The 27,289-nt window shown below is 38.7% G+C and overlaps 1 protein-coding gene across 1 annotated transcript in view; it reads left to right on the forward strand.

The window, feature by feature from the left end:
- Nucleotides 1–27,289, forward strand: part of cdkal1 (CDK5 regulatory subunit associated protein 1-like 1) — a 231,364-nt gene that overhangs the window by 157,320 nt on the left and 46,755 nt on the right. The window contains exons 11-12 of the mRNA XM_061050985.1: nt 10,110–10,290; nt 22,062–22,124. Of these exons, the coding sequence (XP_060906968.1) occupies nt 10,110–10,290; nt 22,062–22,124 (244 nt within the window). The remainder of the gene's footprint in view (nt 1–10,109; nt 10,291–22,061; nt 22,125–27,289) is intronic.

Below are 27,289 nucleotides of genomic sequence, written 5' to 3' on the forward strand. Positions count from 1 at the left end.
TGTTTTTCTTCTTCTCTCGAACAAATCCTATTTGTACACTAGTATGGGAAAGTCCACAACTTGTTTCCCACCTTCAACATAGGAGAGCTACAAACTGAAACCGAAGGAGATTAGATTCCCCTGTAGACTCAGACTGTTTGTTCTCATGCTGTTCAATTCAATTTTTCTACTTTTGATTTTATAAACAAAACTTTCAACACTTGTTCAGGGAACTTCTTGTTTTGTTACAATTTTTGCCACTTATAAATTACATTTTGCTTCATAAAATAACCATGAAAAAATTCATTATCATTGATACATTCAAAGCGACAGACGCTAGCCATAGGTTTGAAAAGATGGCCAGCCATTTGTGTGTACTTATTGACAAAAGTTTACTCAGCAATGTTACAAGGTATGGATGAAACCTTCATCTTCACAGGGATGCTTGACAGGCGACACAACTCTGACAACCTCTCACTTGTATAATGGAAAAAGTCAAGTAGCAAACCAGCAGAAGTGTTAACTTTCCATATGCTTGCAGTCTCTGAGTGCACACACATGCCCACATGCAATGTCTGCTGATACTCAGGTACTGTACGTCAAGAACACAATCATGTCTGACTCACCTTTTAGTCTCTGTCTCTCTCGCTCTCTCTTTCTCTCGCTCTCTCTCTCTCTCTCTCTCTCTCTCTCTCTCTCTGTCTGAGTCATCTTGCTAGTCAGAGCTCGTTTTCAAACAGTTTCACTCACAGTTGTCAGAGCTGTGTGTGTGTGTGTGTGTGTGCGTTAGATTCCAGTGTTTGTGTATGGTACTGAATTACTGCACATTGTCGTCTTCACAGAGGGAAATATGCCGCCAAAACTAACCTGATACAATTTCAGTTAGTTGAACTACTGTTACATATTCGTCACATGTCAGGTGTGTAACTTCAGTCAGGCAGACTCTGAGAGGGAGGCTTCTGTTTGTGCAAAGATTAAACTACAACTAGAACCTTTGTGTGTTTGTATTTTGAACAGTTCAGATTTTCTTAGCTCCTTAGTAACAAGCATCATGTGACATTTGGGAAACAAAGAGACTGAGACAAGAGGTGGGGAGACTTACACATAGAAAAGTTTATAAAGGTTGTCCTCCTTACTCACTAAAACCATGATTTCATGATCATGTGCAGATCCTTACCTTTTTTACAAATGCTGTCCTCTATTCTATTCATAGATTGCGTGGTCGATTTGTCCAATTTATCATGAAGTTTTTGATAAAGGGGATGAACCTTTTAATGTTGAAATAATCTTCTCTATATCAAATGATTTTCTTCAATCGTGTTGTTTTGATCAATGTTTTATAAAATCTGTCAAAGTCGCCTTGATGAAGCTGATTTTCCTGGAGAGATCATACATCAGAGGGGCGCTAATTGATTCTTTCCTGACAGGTTCTTCCTCTCTCTCTCTCTCTGAAGAAAAGCCCAGATGATGTTGTTCTTGGACTCTTGTGACTTTCAGCTTAATGATTCATAAAATGATTAGTTAGTTAAAAATAATTAGTCATTACGGATCTCGTAGTTTCACGCTTCCTATTTAATTCTCTGAACATCGTTAAGCGAATGAGCTTGTCTAAACAGAGTGGTAAAAAACACCTTTAAACAGGAAACATATTCATCATTATTGGTGATACTGTGCCTAAAAATGACTTCAGTGGTCCTTTCAACTTCTATGTCTTCACAGAAAGGTAGATCTTTCTCACATGGCAAAGCTTTCTTTTTAATTCTGACATTTTCAGCAGTGTTTGAACATCTTACTCGATTAAAAAAAAAATCTCCCCTTGTAAAGAAAAAGATCAAAGACAGACATGTGCGATGACTTGTTTCATCACTTTGTGACATTTACACCACCTCTGGCTCACTGTGGCCGAGCAGCTTAATAGACCGAGCACAAAAAAATCCTATACTCAAAGCAGGCCCACCGTTCATTGGATTCAGGTAAAGTTTTAATGTCCATCATTTATCCGGTGCTTTGATGTTATCCATATCTGAGAGGGTCAGGTCGACACTGCAGGATGGGATGATGAATCACACTCTGCCCGTATGTCAATGAAGGTTGGATTAAATTGAAATCAAGTGCAAAAGGACTGTCCATTTAACGCCTGGCTACACAGTCACCAGTGTCATGCCTTTGCACTGCAGCCCTCTCAGGCTCACATTTATGTGTGTGTGTCGAGGTGTGTATCTGTGTGTGTGAGTGGATGGATTTGTGATGTGCGCCCCCTATTACTCCTCCCTCAGACTAATGAAATGTGTGTGTGTGTGTGTGTGTGTGTGTGTGTTCTCATTACCCTTCTCCGGGGCTAATGAAGAATGTGTGTGTCTGCATGTGTAAGTGTGTGTGTTAAATTGAACTGCAGTTCTGCTCTGCTGTGTACGGGCTGTTTCATTAAATGATAAAGTTTACTGATGACTCCAGAGGGATCATTATTTACTCGGCTCTCCATTCATTCCACAGCAGCAGCCTCGATCTTTACAAATGACCCGCTCTGCAGAGAGACAGAGGTTATTTTGCACCGCAGGTTCCCAAACAAATGACTCGGTATTCACTTAGCAGACTAACTGCACAACCGGTGTGTTTACAAATCCTATTTAGACTTTCGTCCAGCTTCAGTTGTTTACTTATTTTCAAAGAAATGTCTACCTAGAAAAAGCACTTTGGAAAAAAAAAAAAAAAAAAAAAGAATGAACACCCACACTGTAAACATGAGCAACCAATATTTTAAATGACTCTCCCTTTCTTAATATTCACAACTCAAACACAGCTTACTAATTCCTGATGAATAACAGCTAATGAGAAGATGATTAAGGGAAGGAGATGACAAAGTTTGATACTATGGATTAAGACTGTTTACCAAACAATACTGTCATGGCTTATTATATTTAACACAGCACCGCCTTCTCATGTGTTTGTTCATGTGTTGGATTTTCACCTAAGTGAAACTCGATTAAAACAGATAACATTCTCATATCTCCACTTTCTAAACCCACACGATAGACTTGGAGAACAGATTGATTTATGAGGGGAAATGAGTCAGAAATGCAGCTGGAGGGAGTTTTTCTAGCAGTTTGCTATCTCCTCCTCTAAGGCTAACTGAGGCTGCGACCTGTCTCATTCGCTCTCTCAACCAATCATTTATCTGTCACCTCTCAACTACTACACCTAAGGTTACCAGGATTCAACTATCAGCTTTTCTCACATAGTCATTGCACTTGTCGGTCCTTCCCTTTAGTAGTTTCAGCTCTTTTTGATTGATCGTAAGAATAATGGAAGCTGCAAAGCGGATTCTAAATTCATTAAATCTAGTTATTTTTTATTTTAACCCCGACAAAGAAAAAGTATGAACCTCTGCCAGTACTTAGAGTTTAGCAGACTGAATTGCTATCTTACTCTATTTTCTATGCAACAAAAAAAATATTTCTGTACTTAAAATTGTCCTTGAATTTTTATTTTGATCCTATTTTCCACAAAGTGATCGGGCTTCAGCAATCTGCACACCAACACTCTTTTACAATTCAGTCTTTGAATGCTGTGTTTTTAGATAAAGTTACTTTAATTTAGGTATCAAAAGTCATTTTCAAGTTATCAAGTCAAGTGATGGTGAGAATCATCGTCTGGCTGTATAGCTTTAAAAGATTTAAAAATCCTCCTGAGGTCTGTCCAGTCACCTGGCACCTCTTCAACCATTTCTAACACTCCCTGTCTTCATCCCTGATGGTGGAAGTGTTTGAGGAAAGTGAGTGATAAACAAGCAGACCTGTCTCTCTCTCTCTCTCTCTCTCTCTCTCTCTCTCTCTCTCTCTTTCTGTTTCTCCTCCTGTAAATTGAGCTGCTACATGACAGTGCCATTACCTTTAGCTGCCACAGCTAAATCACACACTTAAGTGTCTGAGTGATTACTTACACTCCTCGCAAGGGTCCTTATTCTTCACCCTCTCTTAGGCCTCTTCTGTCTCTCTTTAAGGAAGGAATCATTTTCCCTCAGATTTATAAAAATTGTGTGAATGAGATTTTTTTTATATTTGGCTACCTTACATAATGATGCCCAGTATAAAAATGGAAGAACCTCACACCAACCATAAAATGAAGAAACAACTAATGAAAAAACATCTAGATAAAAACTAAAAACTAAGAGAAACTAAAGCAACACAAATTTCGATGATGAACCATGAAAGAGCTGACTTGGATGACACGATGAAAAAGACAACATAAAACAATCTGAGCGTCGGTGAAGTTGATCCATTTGATTCTCAGACAGCATTAAAGCATTTGATGTTTCCCATTTACGTTAAATCTTGTGACATTTCACAAGAAATCTAATGCTTGGAGGTATTCATATTTTCAGAGCCAACTACACAGTTTAAACATTTATTTTAGTGTGACCCTGTACCTGTTCATGGCCTCTGTGGCTCACTGGGACAATTTTGAAATAATGTATTGTAATGCAGAAACAACTTTTTGCTGCATTGCACTTCAGAGGTGGTTTGATGTGATTTTGTTCAACTATTGAACAAGGAACTGTCTGCAAATGTAATTCTTGATTATAATTTTTTATTTATTTTTTTCATTTTAGAATTAACAGGCACCCTATCAAATGTACATTGTAGACAGACAGACTTAAGATGACGATGAAAAATACAAGATCAACAGTAGATTTATGATTTGGGCTGAAGGGTCAAAGTGATGGTATAACTTGTTTCGACCTTTAGTAATATCCGATGATGACAGTCGTATTGGATTGGACAGATGGTTTCATCACAAAATAACCCGCTGCTCATCCTCTCATAAACATTGATTACGTATGACTTGAACATCATTTTCACATAATATGTCGCGGCTCTGTAATCTTCAGACTTCAGTCCTTGTAGAATTTGTTTTCAGTCCCTTCCCAGCTGCTGCTGCTCTCTCTCCGCTGCACACCATCACACATTACACAAGAGCCATCAGCTTACATGTTAATGTGGTTTTATTTTAGAGTTCAGTTTTCCTCATGATTGAAGCTTTCCAAACTTTTTTTTTTACATCTCCCCACAGCACATCTCTTTTGTATCTTCATCTCTTTCTCCCTTCCCTTATCCCCGTGTCTCTCTCTCTCTCTCTGTCCACAGCAGCCCCTGTGTGCTGTACATTATCATTTCAGAGAACACACACACATGCACGCACATGCACTGCAGCACAGATGGGGTAGCATGGTCTCTTTCTGACAGATAAATAGGTAAATATTTACCTCTCCAGATTGTCTTTCTTCCATCCTTATCCCTCCATCCCTCCACCCATCTCTTTCCTCTTTACACCTTCGTTTCACACTCGTCTTTCATTTTCTTCTTGCTGTCGTTTTTTTCAGGGTTCTACGTCCGTCCCAATAGTCTCGCCTTCATCTTATCGTGTGGGCCGCTCACAGGCATCTGTTGTGCAAACACTCACACACACACACACGCTCTTATTTTGAATATATAATGAAGTAGATTGCTTTGTATATAAAACTCACATATGTATGCATGTAGGAGAGCCTCAGCAAACAAAGAGTTGATCATAATTGTGCCGCAGACAATGGCATGTTTTATGAAGCTTAATTCAGCCCATTGAGGCAGATGGGGGCCTGATGTGTGCTTATCTTGAGTTTTAATTAAAAGACTTTAGTCTCCGATGAACACACTCTCTGTGTAAATGCTAAATCAGATTGGTTGCACACTTTGGCTAATGGAGGTGACTGTCTACAGGGATGTGCTCTCTCTGCCTCCGTGGGGCAGCGGGAGAAATGACAGGAACAAAGCACACATGAAAACACACACCTATTTCCCCTCCCTATTATCTCTTTGATTTAGGGGCTTTGGGGCTGTTGTCTCTTTTTATTCTAAAGTGCAGGAATAATGATGGGGTTAGTGACTGACTGCTGGTCGTTGATAAAAAGGGCTCTATTGTCATCCTGTCTCTCATCATACAGAAGTGTACGTCACAGGTTCTCATAGTGTCGGTTTACTTTCCATTAAAACTGATCATTCATCACAGACATTATCAAACAGATATCCAATTAAATGCAGCCTCTATAAACAGACATTTTAAGACGCTAATAAGAGAGAAGGTAGAGGTGATGAGCCACCTTTTCCTGTGCATATCTGTTTTTCAGTATCGTGTGTAATTTCTGTATTATATGAAACGGAATAACTGTGGTTCGCCCTCTCTTTTTTTCTTTTTCCTCCATGCCTGACATAACAGATCATGTCTCTCCACTCCGTCTGTTTATCTCCTCTCCACACACCAGAGAGACTCATCTTGCTCTGTCAGTGTTTCTGTTACTCTGAATTGAATTCTCAATGCATTTGTTAGATAACTGCCATTTGTTTATAAGGACAAAAAAACAAACATTTGTGTATCATGAGACATGGCATGTTTTTAATGTTACAATTCCTGACAGAATGTAGACATTTAGATATATCTTTATAGTTTTGCCAACATTAGCTGTCAGAAATCCAGTTCTAGTTCCACTGAACAATGAGTCGAAACAATGAATATATGTCAGATCAGGAATTAAGATGAGATGAAAAACAGGATGGATGTAAATTGGAGCATAGACCGGGTTCATAACATCCAGCCCAAATTGACCTGAGCCCGTGCACGTTCTCTCCAGGCCCGTATCGTCCCGTCTCATTATCTTTACTTATGGCCTGAGCGCAATTAAAACACAATTTTTTTAATATAAGATTGCTTTATAATTAAAGTTTGAAATCGTTTGAATGACAAAAATCTGTTCAGATGAGATCATAATGAGCGCAACACGGAAGTATGTACAGTATGTTTGAAAAAACATATATGAGGATCCCTAAAACACAGATTAAAACAAACAATTATTACAAACTGTCTGCTCGCCTCCTAGTCTGTTTGAAGTTTCTAAGCATTGAGCTCTCAGTGTGAGTGTATCTGTACACTTAGCGTTGGATCTCCGCGGGTGTGTGTCTGTGTGTGTTTTAACGCCTGCTACCAAGCATGACTGCCAACCGTCTGGCTATCTGACCCGCTGCCTGGCTCCGACCTGTCTTCCGCCTTTCCCCTTTGGATAATTTGCTCATACAAACTGCTTCCCTGTGGCCGAAACCTGCTGCTTCACAGATCACGTCCCCTGTCGGCTGCTACGTGGTACCATTTCCCTTTGTTGAACTTTGTGTGTGAGCGTGTTACTCCAGCTCCAAGCTCTACTGTTTATGGTTTCCGTTCGCTCAGCTAGAGTCCTTTTATATAAGAACGACCTTGCTCAGACTGACCTGGGCAATGTCGAGCACGATGTCAAGCATGTTTTTATCAGAAGTTCACTCCAAGTTGGACATGTTTTAAAGATTTAAAAAAAAGCCCTCTTTCGTCATTGGTTTAATTGAAAGCAAGTTGAGCTGACATAATCCGTCTTCTTTCTTGAATCTCCGTGTCTTTCTTTCCTCACTCTGTTTTTGAAAGGTGAACAATAACAAGATCCATTTCTCCTCTCTCATTTTAACAAGCAAGAATACCAACGCCGCTCATGTTCATTAGTATCACACATGACACCTCCATCGCCCTTAGATCTGGGAGAGACAGAGGTGTCAAAATGACTGTGTGCGCGGATGTTTTTTGTTCCCTCTCAGCCCTCACCTTAAGAAAATCCGCAAAAGCCAATTCACACTCGTCTCTCTCACTGCTCTTTCCCTCCATATTCTATCTCCATGTGTTATTTTCCAACCTTGGCCTGCATTCAACTTTTCTTTTGCCAGCAAAGGTGTAAATTTTAGTAGTACTGCTGCGTGAAAGAAAAGGACACACTTGCTTCGTTAAATATATACCTCTGCACCACAACTACCACCAAAGGGGCCACAGCTAATAAGATAAACAAGCCTTGGGGAAATGAAAAATACAGTTATCTTTTGAGGCCAGAATTATTTTAGCTTTTTTATCCATTGCTAATTTTATTTAACCCTCCCCCCCACTTCCTTTAATGAAATAGCTTGGGGTAGAACATATAGGATGATATTTTATTCTCCTGTGAAAAGATCAACAAATTATCCGAGTTCATTGAAACTTCTGTTTCGTCACTGTAAAAGAAGAATGTTTTTGTGATTACATCTCATTGGCTGATGTGCCTTTGGATTAAATAAATGTAACTGAACATAATGTGACCTGTTGGGGAACCTTGGTTCTAAAACACGGAGCGATATTTTCACACATTCAGGGCTCCTTACTTGAATAATTATTATGGAAAGCCCACAGGCTGCAAAAAGTCATTTGTTTACTTAACAAACTAAAAAATTAAAACAGTGTATTTTATGTTAAATGCTCAAAGGGCCACTGCTGGAGGGCTTTCAAATAGAAAATTATTCATGTATTCATCTATTTAACCATTCATTCCTCAGATTTTTGATTTTAATTTATTTTGTTTTTACGTGTCCAAAGGGTAGTCATCAGGCAGATCTGTGAGGTCAAGGATGCCTCTGCCTTCAGGCTATTGGTTAATATTAATGACCAATCGGAAGCCATCAATAGGTCAGAGGTTATCAGCGAGTTGCAGATGCTGGAAGTTAATGTAATTAAAGATGCATCATGTTGTCGATTGCAGAGAAAATGTCGTTTCCACTCTTTTCTTATGTCTTTCTTGTTGTTGGACTGAAAAGTGCTTATTTTTATTTTCATTTTTGTTGTTAGGCCCTTTAACAACAAACTGTAGATAATTCAAATTTGTTTTTAGTGCTGTTTGTTTTGCATCACCACGTCTACAGCCAGGCACTCATTGAGAGGAGGCAATAGCGATATTGAATAGCAGCATCAGAGGTGAGATGCTTTCAAACACAGTGGTTAGGAAAGGAGGAGAGAGGGAGAGAGGCACCAATAAAGATTAAGTGAAGCAGTGAACTGAAAGTAGCAACCTCAGTTACTAGTGATTAATAGTTTATTCAATCACTACAGTCTTCCTCCATCATTCCATCCAAAGCTCTACACACAAAATCTGTAAAACAATGTGCTACTGAAGACAAACTTGGATCTAGTAGCAGACCCTGCTGCTATATAAAACTCAATTTTCCACTTACAGGCTTCAGTGTCCTACCTATAATACTCAATTTAGTTTTTCAGGGTTTAAAGGCGTCAATGGCATTGCTTTTTTGAAATGAGAATGATTCCCAATTGTTTACGAATTCTATACCATTCCCATTCTAGGAGAAAAAGGTCAGTGGATCCTCATCTGTGCTTCTCATGATACTATTCTGAATAAAGTGCAGAATCTTTTTACTGCTTATTTATCAATTTATGGTAATTTAAAACGGTTGGCCAGCAGAGATGATGCTAAATACCTTTGGGATCCAGCATAACGCTTGAAACTGTATGCCAACACGTCAAAACAGGATAAATATCAATGAGAACGTGAAGTAGGACCACTGGAGATATAAGGTTTTCTGACTGACATATGACGTAGCCTTGGACTTCTTTTCTAAGCTGTCAAACTGCCGTCAATACAAACAAAATATACAGAACTGATCAATGCATCTATTCCCACACCTTACTGGCTACTAGTAATTCAATGAGCCAGTCGGTCAATAATCAATAACTATTGATCAGCAGCAGAAGTTGCTAATCAGGGTTTGATTGGCTGAATGAGTCCACAGGGAAAGGCTTTAGCTTTCGTTAATGCTGTTGTGCTTCACATGGTTTTTCCAGGCCTGCATTAACAGTGGGAAAATGCCAAAGCTCAGATTAAGTTTAAATAATTGATCAAGTAGAAGTTTAATGAAAAATGTCAGACTGGATGGTGTTTTTTTCTTTGTTTAGTTTATTCCTGAAATTCATTTTCCTCTCCATGACGTTCCTTAATTAGATAATAAAAACAGATTATAAAAGCAAATGTGTCCTTATTGGTTAACTGCGAAACAATACCATGAACTGTAGGCATTAACAGATCAAACCCGTGTAGAACCGAATCCTCTAGTTTGGCTTAAAAATTGACCCTGCTGCTGTTTTTTGTTTTCATATTTAAAAAAATATTTAAATCAGAAAATGTCAAAAGTAGAAGCTGATTGTCTTCTATAGGGCTCCTCCACACCGCAAAAGTCTTACATATGACCTCTTTATCTTTCCTGTAGGGTCCCAGGTGTAACCATTGCAACAGATATAATCTGTGGTTTTCCTGGTGAGACGGAGGAAGACTTCCAAGAGACAGTGGATTTGGTAAAACTCTACCAATTCCCAAGTCTCTTTATCAACCAGTTCTACCCCAGACCCGGAACTCCTGCCGCCAAGATGGAGCAAGTACCAGCACATGTGGTGAGTGTGGACAGAGGGTCTGAGACTCTTTTTTTTTTCTTGTCGCTTGACATGCAGTGTATCATTTTGACAAGATTTAGCACTAATGTGAGAAGAGAATCAATAGTTAATATGTTGCCACATTGAAGCACAATTCACTTTTTCTCTACGTGAAATGTACACAATGCAGAGTGTTAGCCAGCACAGGTAGTTTAATAGACTATTATGTGCTTTCAGTAGCAGGACTGTACATTTTGTTTTGGATTTTATAAAAGGCAGCAGAACAAGAAATATGACCTCAAATTGGATTCAGTCTTATGTAGACAAAGGATATAAATGCACACTTAGCTACAAACGTCTCACTCTGTTTTCTCCCTGGTTAATTAACATTTTTTGGATGTTGAAATATCCACACGAAGCTACATTCAACATCATAAAATAAAAAGATAAAAACGTATATTTGAACAAAGTTTTGGATATCAGCTTTGAAACCAAACTACTCATTTGAAAATGTAACCATTTACTAAATTACATCTTTAAGAAAATCAACATTAGAGGTATTATGAGCACCAATCCATAATTAATGAAAATGATGATATGCTTACTGACTGTGTGCATGTGTGAATGTGCTTGTTACTTGTGCGTATACTGTACTGTAAGTTCAAATGCAAATTTGCATGTGTGTGTATTTAGGAAATACAGGCCGGCCTGCTGTCATCTACAAATGTTAAAGCCTGTTCCAGTTCTGTCACGACTTCTGTATGAATTTAAATAATACTAATCCTTGAAGACTTTTAAGAGAGGCGTGTTTGAGAGCTATGTCAAACTTCAGACAGAACACATACGCTACTGATACTGAATGAAAGCTAACAGTTTTACTGTGTAAATGTTTAGATGTAAGAGGCTGCATTTGCTGCTGGCAGTTCACTGTAAACAGAAAATAAAAATGTGTTTAAAGTCGAGATGCCTGGGCAGGACTTTTGATCGGATCATCATCTGATTTTAATAAGATACGAAAACTGTCAGTCAAACTTTTTATATTTTTAAATGAAGCATCACTCTGAGAATTGCCGCTGAGAGAAGCTCATTTTTAACTTTGAGATTGTACAGCTGTGATTTAAAATTAATGATTATCTTGAAAGGTATACAGAAAGAAGATTAAATAAAGATATTTTCTTTTAACTTTCAACATTAATACATAGGTGTCTTGGCCACAAGTAGAGCTACCTTAACACTTTGTGTCATTGTGTTTGCTGCTTTATTTTCACTTCTTATTCTTTGAATGATTACCTGACACCTTAAAAATACCTTGTTTTCTCTTTCCTCTCTCAATCGGCTGCCAAAGGAAACAATAAATGACTAATGAAGCCTTAATTGTTAGAAAAATGCTCATAAGAGAGAGTTAGCAAGTGAGGGAAAATTGGTTGAATGGATAGGCAGGTCCATTGTTATGTTGACCTTTTGTCCCTGAAGTTTCTCAGCTGAATCATTGTTTGGCAGACTCACAGTCATCTTGAATGTAATTCAAATCAAATAAAGTTCTGCTTGTTTAAAGACAAAGAAGTTGAAGCACTGCAGGGTCTTTGACGAAATCACAATCTGGTTCATTTGGGTACTTAAGGTTTGCTAATTCATCTTGTGAAGGGATTGCATGGGTAAAAAGTGAATTCAATCCGTACATAAAAACAGCAACTTTCATTTAAAAACAATCCCAGTCACACCGCAGGATTTGTATAGAATTGCTTTTATCTAGCCTGGCAAGGTATGTTTAATAATAGCTGACGTGTTGCATCCACCTCGGGAGCATTGTCAGCACTCAGTAGTGGTTTACACACCACGTTGAGTTATACTAATTAGTCGAGGGTCATGTTCCTAGCAACTCTACTCAGGGATTTTGCTCTCGGACGTGAGTTTTTCACTGTGTCTCTTATTATTATATCCAATCTGGTCTATGGGGCCAAGAAATCTTTGGATGAAAACTATCCATCCCTATGATCGTTTTTCTATCATTGGCTTTGTATGTGTTAGGGGTGTGTATTGTTTTTAGACGATCCAATTCATGCAAGACTGCAATCACTCTCAACAATAGTGTCAAGCCCCACATATTGAATGGCTATAGATGCTGTTAGAACTTTAGGCTTTGGTCTTGGGCTTCTTATATCTAATGGGAGCATCTTAGCTAAAAAAAAATAAAAAAACACCAGGAGAGATTTGCTTTGCAACCATTGAACTGCATGCAGACGTGACTTGTCCACATGACTTGATTTCTGAGGTGGAGAACTATAAATCGCTTTGGCCGTTTGTGACATCATTTACTCCTTGCCAGCCACTTACAGCTAACTAGCTAGCCCCATTCTGCTAATGTTGTTCTTCTGAAAAGCTAGAAGGTCAACATAAGAGACTCAACAAGTAGAATGAGCAGCAAAACGTCAGTAAACCGGTTTATAACATTAGAGTCAGGCCATCAACCTGTTCATGGAACATTTTTACCAATCCAGAACTCAGGTCTTTAACATTTAGATTAGGTCTTTGGTTACAGATTCAGATCGGTTTATCATTACAACCCCAGCAACTACACTCTCTTCCACATTGAATCATACTGCATTATGGAATTATTGTATTCCCTTCCAAAGATATTGTAAATCATTTGTATGCAACATCACCCAGCACTTCTCAGGTGATTAAATCTGAACCTGTTTTTTCTCTGACCTTTTTCTTTGGTTTGACCTGCTACATTATACTGTAGCCTACGCTATATGTTCCTTCTCTTCTTGCATTTGCACTCTCTCCTTCTTTACCATCAAAGTGTTGACACATCTCTTTCAAGTGGGGCATCTTCATAAGTCATTCTCTTTTTCCTCTCCCTCCTATGTCTTTTCATTCTCTGAGGAGACCCTGAGTGTGTCTTAGAGGGATCAATCCCCAGACATCCACATCTCTGCATCTCCTCGTCTTATCTTTTACCCCCCTCTCCTGTCTCTCCCTTACATCTATCTCATCCCACTTTTATTGTCAGCGGTTCGATGTCAGCGCACATCAATCCCAATTCTCATTCCACCGGCAGCTCTTCCAGGCTTTACTGGTTTAGAAATCTTTTAAAGCCAAATCACCCTTTTTAAATGTTATGTTATTTATGAATAAGCCATAACTTTTATATCTTGTTGTTTTATGACCAAGGGGTTCATGCTAAGTCATGGATTATGTAATGAAATTTGCCTTGTATGTGTTTGAACTTTCTATTTTTCAAATGCTTAGAATAGACCTGTGTTCAGATTTCTAAAAGCCATTTTCACTGGATTCTTTAAGTGTTTAAATGAAGTTGATTGCAAGCTACATTTGTACTTGAAAGAGACAAGTAAAAAAAAATGAGCTGGAGTCAGGATGAGAAGTTTGGGTACCTGCAGTATATCCAGTACACTTGCTTCAGTGGTTAAAGGTCCACATAACATCACATCATCAGTCAGCATGCACCTGTTCTTGCACACACACACACACACACACACACACACACACACACACACACACACACACACACAGACATACAGATAGACACACAAACACACACCCAGGGAGTGGTGGCAGCGAGGCGACGTCTAGGCCATGTAGGGTCAGTCATTAATAAAGTGCACCAGATGGTTTGTCTGGAACACAACTGTGTTGAATAGCCGCAGGAGGGATGGATGGAGAGCTAGATTGAGTAGGAAGCAGACACAGGAGGAGGCCTGAGAGGGGAGAGGAGGTACGAAAGGATGGAGAGATTAAAGAAAAAGCTAAAAGGGGAAGGAGATTAATGAAGGAAGTAAAGTGAGACAAAAAGGAACAACATCAGGGTTACTGTGAGGCCTCAAGGGGCACCTGAAGGGGCACCGACCTCTTTAGAAATGTAGTTGGACACTAGGAGTGCTCACCTTCTTAAAACTGCAGAAATGGCAGAGCAGATTAGTAGTTAAGTGATTTACTTTGCCATGAGTCAGGACTAATGTATCGAAGATGGTTTTAAACTTAAATGCAGCTGTCAGTGAATAAACAGAATAATATTTTTACATTATCTGTATTTCATGTTAAGGTTCTGAATGAAAAAAATACCACGAGCCTCTTCACTGTGTGTAAGAACTCAAAAAGGCAATCTCAATGGGAACTTAAAATATAAAAACTTACATTTGTATAGAGTCTATCATATTGAAATTATTTTTAATCATTTGCAAGACGGTTCAGTAATTAAATGTAAGTATGTTTCTCACCCACTGGTGTGCAAAAGCTTCTGAATGTATTTCATGAAAACACATGAAACATTATGATGTCAGAAACAGTAATTCAGTATTATTATTGGGCTCATCGGGCTGTTTTTACATACAAGTCTCAAGATGTACTTATTTATGAGTAAGTGACAAATGTTCCTTTTTTTTAAATAACCTCTAAATTTAGCCAGTTTAAACTCAAAGACAAGTGGCTGAGTGCTACAGGTACAAAAAAACAGTCTGATTGACGCTGTCCAGTAGCTTAATCTTCTTACATTTTAAACATTGTTGACAAAGCAAACTATAATAGCAAACTACACATGCACTGAATGTTTTTTTGAAAAGAAAAGGATAGGCAGCATAACGCTAAAAGGTCTTTCCATATTTCATCCACTAACTTTAATATTGTCTTCCAAAGAGCATGTCTGTCAGTCAATGCTAAAGTCAAAAGACTACATCTGTTGAAGTGAGATATAAGATTGTACAGTGTTAAAACTAGTTTAGATAATATCTTTCAATTACAATATCTTATAACACAGGTATTTTTAATTTGTCAATGCTGCAATAAGAAAGCTAGTTTAGCTTCGGCAGTCTCATTTCCAGCCAAGAAAAAAAAACACATATTTGAACAGAAAACCACACAGATTTGACACAGGCTGAAGGTGCAGAGAGCATCCATCTGTGATGTGGTCCAGGTGTTTGAGGTATCTGTAGGTCTAACTTATTACCTATTGTAATAGATGATGTATGAGAGAGAAGAGGATGGAGCTGATAACGGGCAGATGGAAAGAATAGGAGACCACAGGGATGGAGGGAGAGAAGGGAGCATGTTGAGAATAAAGGGATGTGAATGCTATTAGCTTGGCTCTCCATAATCATCCCCAGGTGACTAGAACTTAGCCTTGATAAATGGACTTGCTAAGAGGAGAGTGTGTGTGTCTGTGTGTGTCTGTGTGTGTCTGTGTGTGTCTGTGTGTGTTGGGACGCCTATTGGTATGCAAGGAAGAGTTGAGTAAAAGCAGCTGCTGGAGAGAAGGTGAGAAAAAAAAAGTGATACAGAAGGAGATTAGCTATTCTAGTGGGACAGTGTTTTTAATTTCCCTAGGTTGTAATTGGTTAAGAACTCCATTACCCAGAACGCACCAGTGCGGCAGCTGTCAAAGTGAAACAGCTGGCAAGCCACTAGTAGCTCCATCTCCTAGCTACACCATCATTTATCTACGCCTGGACACACACACACACACACACACACACACACACACACACACACACACACACACACACACACACACACACACACACTAACTCACACATATATCAGGGGAGATAATAACACTTGACTAAAGGCAGTCTAACAGGTATTAAGGTTGAGTTAATGGTTAAGTTGCTGTCTTGGGCCACGTAGATGTGAAGTTGATTAATGAGGACTTGTACAATGATATCAGAAGGGATAACACTGGAATTTTTTTAAACACAGTTTTTGCTTAAAAACTTCAAATACATTTATTTTACCTGAATGATCTGCTGCTCATGCCAAAGTTCCGGCAAACTGGAGGGACTGAAAGTGACCATGTTTAACATGATGTGCACTAGGGCTGGGAAGCTTTGGGTGTCTCACGATATGATTCAGAATCTATTTTCGATTCAAAAAGATTGAATCATGAATCCAGATTCATGATTCAAATACATTTTTGAATTAGCACATACTTCAGGATCTACTCCAGTCATCTGTGTGACTGGCTGAATTTCTTGTTGCTCTATTTGGAATTCTACTGAGTTAAAGAGCTAGCCTTAGCACTGAGAAAGGAGTGACTGATTTGCCAAAAAAAAAAATATATATATATATATTTTGGAAGTTATGAATCTATTTAAAATCTCAGAAGATAAGGATCTTGATTTTGACATAAAACATTTTTTCTCACCTCTAATGTGCACATGAACATCTCTAGAAGATCTGAGTGTAAATAGTAATATTTTAGTGCAGATTTCAAAAAGTCTGAACTTATGTGGGGGCCCTACATAGGACTTTTGCTGATTCTGCAGAAGGGTAATAATGTAAAGGAGAGCTAAAATAAAAATACCAGCAATATATTCTTAATACCAACTTATGAGTCAGGGTGAGGATCTCCGAGGAGACCACTGTGGAGTATGAAAATGGTTAACTGACCTGAATATGTGTCTTATGAACATGATATTATTGTCTCTTCTGATGCTAAAAAAAATGCACCTGTAAATTATTTAATCTATGTCGAGGGTCATGGTAACTCAGATAAACACACATTTACACACAAGTCATATTCCTGCATGTCAGATGCCTGACCTTAATGAGGGAAGTCTCTTTTCCTCTTTTTACAATATATACTATATATGCATTATTCACACATGAGTTAACAGAACATGCAGCAGATCTCACTCATGTGAACATAGCTTTCATATGTTATCTGAAGTGACAACCACACAGTACACACAGACACAGCATCAAACAAGAGGTGCCACAATGGTCATAGCAGAGTATGACCATTGTGGCTTTAGGAAGTGTTAATCCTTTACACACATGAACACAACCTCTCATAGATATGCCTGAGGTTTTTTTTCTTCTTCCTGGGACTGATATAACACACACAGGCTGTGAGTGTAGGCTCTGTAACACCAACATCTGTCTGTCATTAGGGAAAGACAAACAGACACATACTGTATGAGCCGGAAGCTCTTACAGTAAAGACTATAGGCAAGATCACTGTTACCTTGCCCCGAACACACACTCACAGTCGGGTACACTGTTATATTTCAGTGCACATGCTCATATAGACACAGAAATATGTTAAACAGCAAAGTACTGAAAACAGTTTTAAATAATCACCTAAGGAAAATGGCCGACAAAGAAACACTGAGTGTTTGTAGTCTTATGATATGATGGGCTTTTTGTGTAAACATGTACCGGTATATTTTTTAGAGAATATAGATTTAGGCAGAGACTTTGTGTTGTCTGTTTCTTCAAGCTTTTGTTTGATTATGTAATTATTTTGATTACTATTAGTTATTGTAGAGGTGCTTTATGTTGTGTAATGTTTGTATATTCTGATTAACATTGTAAAGTGTGGACACCTGAAAGAATAGCTTGTCTCTATGCTGAAGCTAATGGGGATCTAATGAACAAACAAGCAAACCAACATGGTGTCACATGCACACCCACACATTTCTAGACACCTGATTCAGGAGGAAGAATTGTCTTTGAATACACAAAAACAGGAAGTGTATTGTTAACACATCTTACAAAACTCAAATACTAAACCAACAACATGCAGACACACAGGTGCATTATGTTTCGTCTTGACTTGCTGTTGCTCTAACAACATTCAATAATGGCACATCTTGCCTCAGAGCTAATTAACATAAAATAACTTTATGGAGAAGAATAGTGTTTTTTGTTTTTTGTCCAAGTCTAAGTGTCTGTGTATTGTAGCAGCAGAGTGAGTGCTACTTTCTACAACAGCCTTGTGTTTGGGGTCTGTTTATGGGTACAAGTGTACACATCCATGTAATGTCACTTCCCGTTAGACACAGCATCCGTCTCTGGCGGCAACAACAGATGGACGTAATGGTTACAACCATCGTTCATCATCACTGTGGTGACAGGTCCAGATACATGCACACACACGCACACACACACAAACAGAGTGGCTTTGCATTGCTGGTCCACTAACACAACCTCCATGGCATGCTAGATTAACTTCTCTAGTTGATGGACCACACATGAATGCATGCACACACACAAACACACATACCTGTATACGACACATTAGTGCGCAGCAGACTAATAAAGCTCTTAAAATTAAATATGCAATGAATTATGAAAGGTAACACTTGAATTGCTAAAAGATGGATTACCACAGGATTTTGAACCTAGGGATTAGATTATGTAAATAGTTGGGCCTTTTAGTTTAACTTTATATTTCCCTTTCACAAGTTTAGCTTACTCAAATGTTCAGAAACAAATCAGAGGCACATGTCTTTTTGGGCAGTCTATATATTTAGTCATCCTCTCAGTGTCTGTTTTTAGTTCCCATGAACAGGCATGAACATGTCTTTTTCCCACATGCACAGAGAAGACAAATACATATATGTTATATTCATTAAAGTATGTATTGATAATCACAGGGTAGCAACAGAGCATTGCTGAAAGAAAGAAAGAAGGAACGAAAGGAAGGAGTAGGGATTCATAAGTTATACAAATACAAGAAAGCACAGCTATATTTATTTGAAATAAAAATCTAAAAAATAATGCTACACTGGTTTTAACACATATTTCAGGTCCATAACAGAGGCATGAGAGAGTTGCATTTTCATTCTATAACATTTTTCAATCAAGTAATTGTTTTTGCCAATTTTTCTCTTTTGCCTTGTCAAAAAGTTACTGGATTTTAAGGACTAAACATTTGTAAATGTGCCAAATGCAATACAACGACTCTCAAATTGTCGAAGGTACAGTACCTGTTGAGAGCATGTGCAGCCTATTTCAACCTCCTCTTGCTCCAGACATTAGCATAATGTTCACATCTTCCTCCCCTCAGTCCAGGCCTCTGCTTGTAGCTGCTGATTAGTTCCAAAGATGCAGCTCTGGCTGTAGTTTTTGCTCAAGGGCACCCCAGCAGCAGCAGCTGTTGTTGTTGTGGGATTTTCAAAACATTTCTTAATCACTTCCCCTCAGCCAAGTGTTTCAGCACTATGCCAGGGAATTTAAGCTGAGCATTTATCAACCATGAATGTCCTCCTGCTCCCCTCAATGTTAGAAGATGTTTTAAAGAAAACTACAGAAATGATACCAGGTGTCCCCTTTCTTTATCGCCATCGTGGTTCGAGATGATGAGAGAGATCTCTCTCTCTTAATTTCAGAATATTTTCAACCTTTTGTTTTTATTTTGGCCTTGGAACTACATTGTATTTGGCATGTTTCAACACTTTAATCCATTTCGACTGATCAGCATGTGTTTGTGTTCGTCAATATGTGAGCTTGTTTTTGTGTGTGTGCCTGTGGTTTTTGTCTTTATGGGTATGTGTGTTTGTGCTATTGAACTGGATTAATTCAGCTGGGAGCTCATTGGGGCTTGAGAAATTCTTACCTGCGGTTACATCTGCCTCACAGTTTTACACATACACACCGTTGAGCATCACCGAATACAGGGTGATGGTGAGAGTGATGAAGAGATGGAGGGAGGCGAAAGGATGTTGTTGAGGAGAAATGATGAGAGAATTGCTCTCACCTAAGGTGCTCCAGGCAGAGAGCGAGCGAGTGTGAGAGAGAGAGAGAGAGAGAGAGATTGTGGAGGGACAGTATAAGAAGCGTGAGGATGGGGTGAGAAAGTGGAGACAGTATGATTAGTATGAGTATTCCTTCACTGGAGGAAAAAAAAAACACAAGGAGACAGGCAGAGGTAAGGCACCTAGAGATAGGTTGAAAGACAAGGAAAGAACTGAGGATTTTGAGATTCTGGAGAGCCCTTTGGCGGAGAGAACGAGAGGGAATCAGGTGAAAACAAGAAGCAGAGAACGATGGAAGGACAGGGCCGATGATTACAAGATTGTATGGATCATAAGCACCCTGGGTGAAACACTGAATGAGTAAGAGGTTGGTAGAAATGGAGCATGGGGAAGATAAATACATAGGGCTTGAAGAAATAAGATATACCCAAACGGAAGTTTACAGACAGTAGGGCAAGAGGTGATGAGATGTGATTGATGAAAGGATGGACAAGTCTTGAGACAGAAAATACAAGCAGTTCTACCCCAGGAGTAAAAAGTACAACTGCAATATTTCATACATTTTACCTTCAATTTTCTCTACTGAGGTGACTTCTTTTACATCAATGTTATACTTTTAGATTACTCAGTTTGCATTTTATGGTATTTCATTTTTTACTTTTGTTTTTCCCAATTAGTGGTGGGATTTGTTGGCTAACTGCTGATACGATACAATACGATACATGATTTCTTATTTCTCTATATCCTAAAGCAGCCTTTGCCTGTCCTGAAGCTGCAATTTATCTCCCTCACTATACTGTAATGATGCCTGTGTGCGATCGCAAACTTGACTTGTAGGCTGTCTGCTCTGTATGTACAGATCTGGCCTAAGGACACTGAATACAGCCGTTTCCATACTCTGAAAAAGACAGAGGGAGGGAAGAGGAGAAAGCTTGGCAATAAATGCACGCTCCCTTTAGCTACCATAGCGTATACATAGATCCTTCCCCCTTAGCCAGACATGGCCTAATCAGCAAGCTAATTAGCACTCTTTGTAACTGCATCGGCCCCATGTAACTGATTGCATTAACAACTGCCACATCAAACAGTCATGTCTCATGCTTTTGCATCTCATTACACATTAAGGACATGCAAGGTTAAGGCCACATTTGAGCCGTAATAAAATGAGAAATACTTTCCGCCACAGATGGTGGGCCAATTATTTTACTTTATTCCTCAGTACTCCCTATATATTCTACCTTTAAATGAATTACTGTAGGCGTTGTTCTCAGCCGTGGTGATTTATTCCTTCTGTTTAAGGGACCCGATGAGATAACATGAATGAAACCGTCTTATGTCCCTGTCATTCCATTTGTTTTTTTGTTTTTTTTATCTGTATGGCCAAGCAAGCAGAGTAAAACAAAATGCCAAGGATCATTATTTTATCATTTTATTATTTTTCATCATGCATCCATGTGTTGTATAGACTTGTTTCCAAGTAAGATCAACTTCATGCATCCTGATCAATGTTGCCATAAAGTAGATGTGTTAGACATAGTGAGAGATCACTTATATGATCCATGTTTATCTTTGATCCCAATGAGCAAGTCCCTTCTGCCCAACAAGACTACAATATGTTATGCCGCAGAGTGAAAATTGACCAATTAAATCAATTTAGCAACAAAATGAAAGAGGCAAAAACTTCAAAAATCAGGTTTATCCTCTAACCTGTCTTCCATCATCATCATGGGTTCTCACCACTTGGAGAGTACAAGTACAGTGAGGGTTGATGTTCAAAGTTGCTCTTTTATGAATTAATAATTTTGGGATTTTTTGTCTTTATTTGATAGGACAGATGACGAGTGATAGGAAATGTAGGGAGAGATAGTGGGTGATTTCATGCACCAAATAGTGTAAGGATTGTGAGCCTAACCTGCGACCATTAAAACGAGGTCTGTAGCCTCTGTACATGGAGTGTCTGCTTTTACCAACTGAGCTAAACCACTGCCCTGTTTCTCATTCTTGAATAAATATATCATGAAAAACCATATTCATTGGCTTAAATGACGAGGTTTTATACTATAATAAAGCGCATGCCAATCATCAACACATATCTCTGAGCCTGCAGTTAGTGGTGATATGCGCAATGATATGTGATAGACATTATTCCACATCTAATCAAATTTCAAATTAAATCATAGGAAACTGACAATCAAAACCCAGCATTTTTCATCAGCTATTTTCGCTTCATTTAAAATGTGTTACATAAATTGCCCCTACATTTGATCAATTCCTTGTGTTTTTCATGACTTACAGAAGAAGCAGAGAACTAAGGAGCTGTCACAACTCTTCCACTCCTACAACCCTTACGACCACAAGGTAAGACATCTCGCTCTCTCTCTCTTTTTATGCAAAGCAACCATTTATTCCTTTACTCTCACGTTTAGGCCAGAAGCCTCACTTGACATCAAGAGTAGTTGTAGGTCACAGTCACCATATTGGCTTCTTAGCTGTGATGAGTTTTGTCGTCTCCTAAAGATGGATGCCTCTTGTTGGCGATTTTGTGCTTGAAGGCAGCTCAAGTGTTCCTGATTACATTGTGAGAGTTTGCGTGTGGTTTTGAGTGAGTGAGAGAGAGAGAGAGATTGAATCCTGAAGTCAGAGGTAAATCTCCTCAGCTGTGTGTGTATGTGATAATTCACATATTTATATGGGTATGAGTTCATACATTATGAGGCTAACATCTGACAGCAGACTGAACATGCCTCTCTTCAGGCATGTTTATGATGTTGATGAGTCTTGTGACAGCATTCTTATATAAAGATGTCCTTCTGAAAGTGACAGCACCATGACAACAGCTGTCAACACATTTTCAGCTGTCATGAAAAAGTCAGAATATGCCTCTTGACATCTTTAGACTTGTATCAGTTCTTGTGGTTATTTCAGGTCAAATTTGTTTCCCACTTTGTAATCTTTCTTTTCCAGTCGTAACTCTGATCTTTTCCCCAAGATCTGATCAATGCATGTTACTCTTATTATGAGAAGGTAAAATGTTGCACTGTTAGGGCTTCTACTACAGTTGAATGTTGTGAACATTTTGGTGATTAAAGCCACTCTTTTAGGTATCACGTTGTGTCATTAGCTTTGGCATAGCAACGTTTTTTTTTTTTTTATTGTTGACAGTTTAAACCCAGAGAGGAGTTTGTGCCTATGGTGGTGCTGTTATATGTTACACTCTAATTAAACCGGTATAAGAGAGATCACGTCTGTACTGTGGCAGATGTGTATCTTTGCCCTCCCACACACACACACACACACACACACACACACACACACACACACACACACACACACACACACACACACACACACACACACACACACACACAGGCAAACTAATAATGGAACATGTGAATTCAGTAAAGTTTGAAGAGAAGATCTTTTTATTACATTAACACATTTGCATCTAAATCAGACACTTAGTGTTTTTTGCACACGCTTTCTACTCAAGTACAATTCCCAGAGGAATTTGGATGCAGCCGATGCTTTGGGAAGCCTCTCCAACTCACAACAAATACCATTGAACAGCCTGTTTGTAACATTTTAATGCTCAGTGGTTGAATGTTTCTTGTAAATATTTCAAATGCGGAAGGTTTAGATTCTCAAGGATTTATATGCCTCACAAATGTCCTGGAGTGGTGGGCACTGCGCAGGCACAGGAAACACAAGTCTCTGAATGTCTCTGACCACTTCTGAAACACTTGATGAAAGACACGTGAATAATGGAGGACAGCTGAAGTTCCATAAGTTGTTAGCGTATACAAGGATGCACGGAATGTGTATGAACTGTTTATTTCATCATGTTTTGTGAAACGTGTACCTTTAGAGGCGCACATAAAAGCTGCTGTACTTTTCAAATTTAAAGCTAAAGAAGATGAAACATAGTCAGAGCCCCCTTAGAAATGTAGTCAGATTCGTTTTTACATTTATTGATGTACTTTTTTATCATTTGTATTTTGCACATAACAATAAAACACATCAAACATGAGCTCAGATGCATTACTGCCTCGCACCATATGTTTTTCATCCCCATCATAGGGAATTTAAACTGACTTACTGATAACCTTGCCTTTCTATTTTCTGGATAATATTGTCATAAGTAATCCCATCATACTTTAATTCATCTGATTCCCTGTAGTACATTTATATAGGTTTGTTTTTGTTTTTTTTATACATATGAAGCAAGTTTCCGGGAAATGGTCCATGAAGCTCTACGTACGGCCATGTTCCTGTTGGTCTTATTTCTTTTCCATAGATTGTGTAGATTTGAAAATAAATCCCTTTGCATTACAAACCCAGATAGCCAAGAGATATGATTTAATGATAATAAATCTAATGTCAAGCATGCTTCCTTCCAGATCAACCACTGTTCTGCCTGTCCTTGCCCATGTTCATACACCGTGGAAATGTTGAGGCAAATCAGCTTGTATTAAGCCCATATAGCCGTTAGATAGAAATAAATGAAGTCTGATAATGTCCCCCATTTCACATTAAAGTCCCTTGGGTGTCTGGCCTTTAAGCTTAAGGTTTATGTAAGGATATTATGTGTTTACCGACACATCTGTGTGTCTGTGTTTGTGTGTGTAGGATTAAGAGAGAGCGCGCACAGATTTAGAGGGAAAGGAGAAATTGGTGCCTCTGCAGCCATTCTTGTTAATACGCATCCTCCTTTAGGTATAAAAAGGTCATTAATAAAGACTGAGGCTGGGCGGGGTAGTGTGTTAGTGAGGCTTTATTGCTCTGTAGCTCCAGGCTAACAACCAAATGAAACAATGTTTTTAAATGAGCTAATTGTTTTTTGTTTTTTTTTTGTACCACGCTTGTTTTTTTAATTTCCTGTGGCTAGCTCTGCATCACAAGTATGGATAATGGCTAGCTCCTCTTTTCTCCTTCCTTTCTTTCTTTCTTTCTTTCTTTCTTCCTTTCTTTCTTTCTTTCTTTCCTTCCTCCTTAATGTCTTTCTTTCTTTCTTTTTGACTGTGATTTTTTCTTCCTCTTTGTCTCTTTATATTATCAATAAAGATGTTTTTGTGTTCAATTACATGTACTGTAGACAACTGCTCTTATTTGTGTGTGGATGTTCTACGTGTGTGTGCGCGTGTGCGCACATGTTTGTGATGATTAATGTGAAATATCCTATAGCCAGATGGTGCTGAACAAGGCCCATCCATCAGCAATGAAAAGACCAGTGGGCAGAAAGCTGGCGGAGCACTTTGTCTAGGGCCAATGCCTTGCCATGGACACACACACACACACACACACACACACACAAATACACAAATGCACATATTAGACACAAAAACTCTCTCAGACCTCGATTGTGTTAGACCCCGTGTTGGAGCTTTGTGTACTGGTTTTTGCTTCTTTTTTTTTATCCTGTGCTTTTTCTTGCTCTGCCCCATATGAGTGCTTACTACTAGTACAGTAGAATCTTTATGTTTATTGTTTGTATTATCTCTTGCTCTATAGACGAGGTTCAAGGGTCAAATAGTTCTTGTGGATTATTTCCAGGTATGTGGGTTTCTTAGTTTTAAAAAAAAACATCAACATGAGCTTTGATAGTAATCAGTACAAACCAGTAACTAGCACAGACTAATGAGCAGATGTCAGGAAATTGAACATGAATCTCAATTTTTAAAAAATAAACCCCTTGTGAACCCAACTTTATGTTCAAGCTGTTTACCAGTTCTGTCTTCGTTTACATGCTCTTATATACTTTTAGATTTAGGGTACATTTAGCGCCTGTACATTTTGAGAAGAAGATGTACTCTTTAATAACATTGTTCAATATTGCTTAAAAAAACATAAAATTCAATAAATAAACAACAATTAAAGAGTGCGTTCAAGCTAAACCCCTGGGTTTCTATGTCTGTTGTTTTTCATGTTTTACGCAATGCCTTTTTTTTTGTAACATGTTTCCCCCTAAATTCAAAATGGAGCCAAAAAGCAGTTTTTTTTCTTTCATCTAAAAAAAAACTGGCACCAATTAATCTGAGGGTTGCTGATCGAATTGGAAGAATTCAAGATGTCAGCTTTATGCCTCTGCCTTGCCTGTCTTCTCTGTTTATATTACACCTAATGATCCCTGTTTTATTCATCAGTGAAAGTCAGAGGTGATACAAAGTGTCACCAGCCTGCTTGTTCTGCTCCTGTTTGTCTGGAGTGACCACAGTTTATTCCCCTGTGCAGTTCTGAAAAGTGCATGAACACACAGACCTCTCTCCCTTTGCTGCATCTCCGTGTCATCTGGTGGAAAGTTTTGCTCCCAGAAGGCTTTGCCCCTTCCAGGTTCAGGTTGTGAAACTTGCATCACGCTCAAGTCATTTTCTGAGAACTTAATGTGCGTCTGAGTGTGTGAGGGTCTGTGCATTCTGCTGTTCCTGGCACAGCTAATAAAGCCCCTTTCCCCTCTCAGCACACACTGTCACAGTCTCCTGAGAACACACACACAGACACACACACATTCTCCATGCTGTGTTCATAGGCCTGAATGACAGGGGTGACAGTTTTCCCTGCGGTAACAGAGGAGGGACAAGCTGTCAACATGGCCTGTTGCACCTGCCCAGCCACAAAAGACACACACACACACACACACACACACACACACACACAGAGAGAAGTAGCCCATTAGAAATAGAGAGGGAGGTGGAGATGGCTAAATGAGAAGCTCATAATGAAACACTCAAAAGAAAATGACTGCATTTACAGAAAATAAGACACTTAATTACATTCAATAAACTCCCTGCCATGAAATTCTGACATCCCAGTTGGCCTCATACAAGTTGACATAATTATTTATCATTTCAAGAAAAAGAAAAAAAAACTGTTAATAGGCCAAAGGATCGTCTCCCCCTCCAACAGATAACAGCTTTTCTCTTCACATTGACAAACTAAACAAGAAGTTTTCCTTCTATTTTGACAATTTTAATGACTTTCATTTAGAAGAAAGGGTTTTTTGTTTAGGCTGATGTTTTTTTATTGCTGTTGTGAAAAGCTAACCTTCATCTTTTACAGACTTGACTGTAGCTTGCTGCACTCTCGTGTTAATTAACTGAGTGTTCAGGGCAAAAGGAAGAAACAGAATAATACAGGAAGCTAACTCTTGAACTGTCTTTTCATCAATCTGTCTGTCTGCGTGTCTTCTGTAAATTCAATGTTTTTGTTCTGTTTGTCTCCAGTGTGACTCTTTGAAAGCCTCAGCGTGCTTCAGACTTAGATTATTGTCTGTTCAAGGTTTTAAAGTCTGTTATAAAAAGCGGAGCCAGCATAGTGGAAAATCAAATCTGTAAGAATACTTTTGATAAAGTATATCATATCTGGCCAATTTGTTGGATCATTGGTGGAAATTAGACAGATAAACAACATTGATTCTTTTTGTATATAATTTTCCTCTCTGGGTGACACAGGGTGCTATAAGCCTTTTAGGTGCTGATATCTTTCTCTCAGTTACAGTCGGGCAGTTTGGGCTGCTGCTATTTGCTGCA

The sequence above is a fragment of the Labrus mixtus genome, chromosome 11 (genome assembly GCF_963584025.1).
Source record: "Labrus mixtus chromosome 11, fLabMix1.1, whole genome shotgun sequence".
Lineage (NCBI taxonomy): Eukaryota > Metazoa > Chordata > Actinopteri > Labriformes > Labridae > Labrus > Labrus mixtus.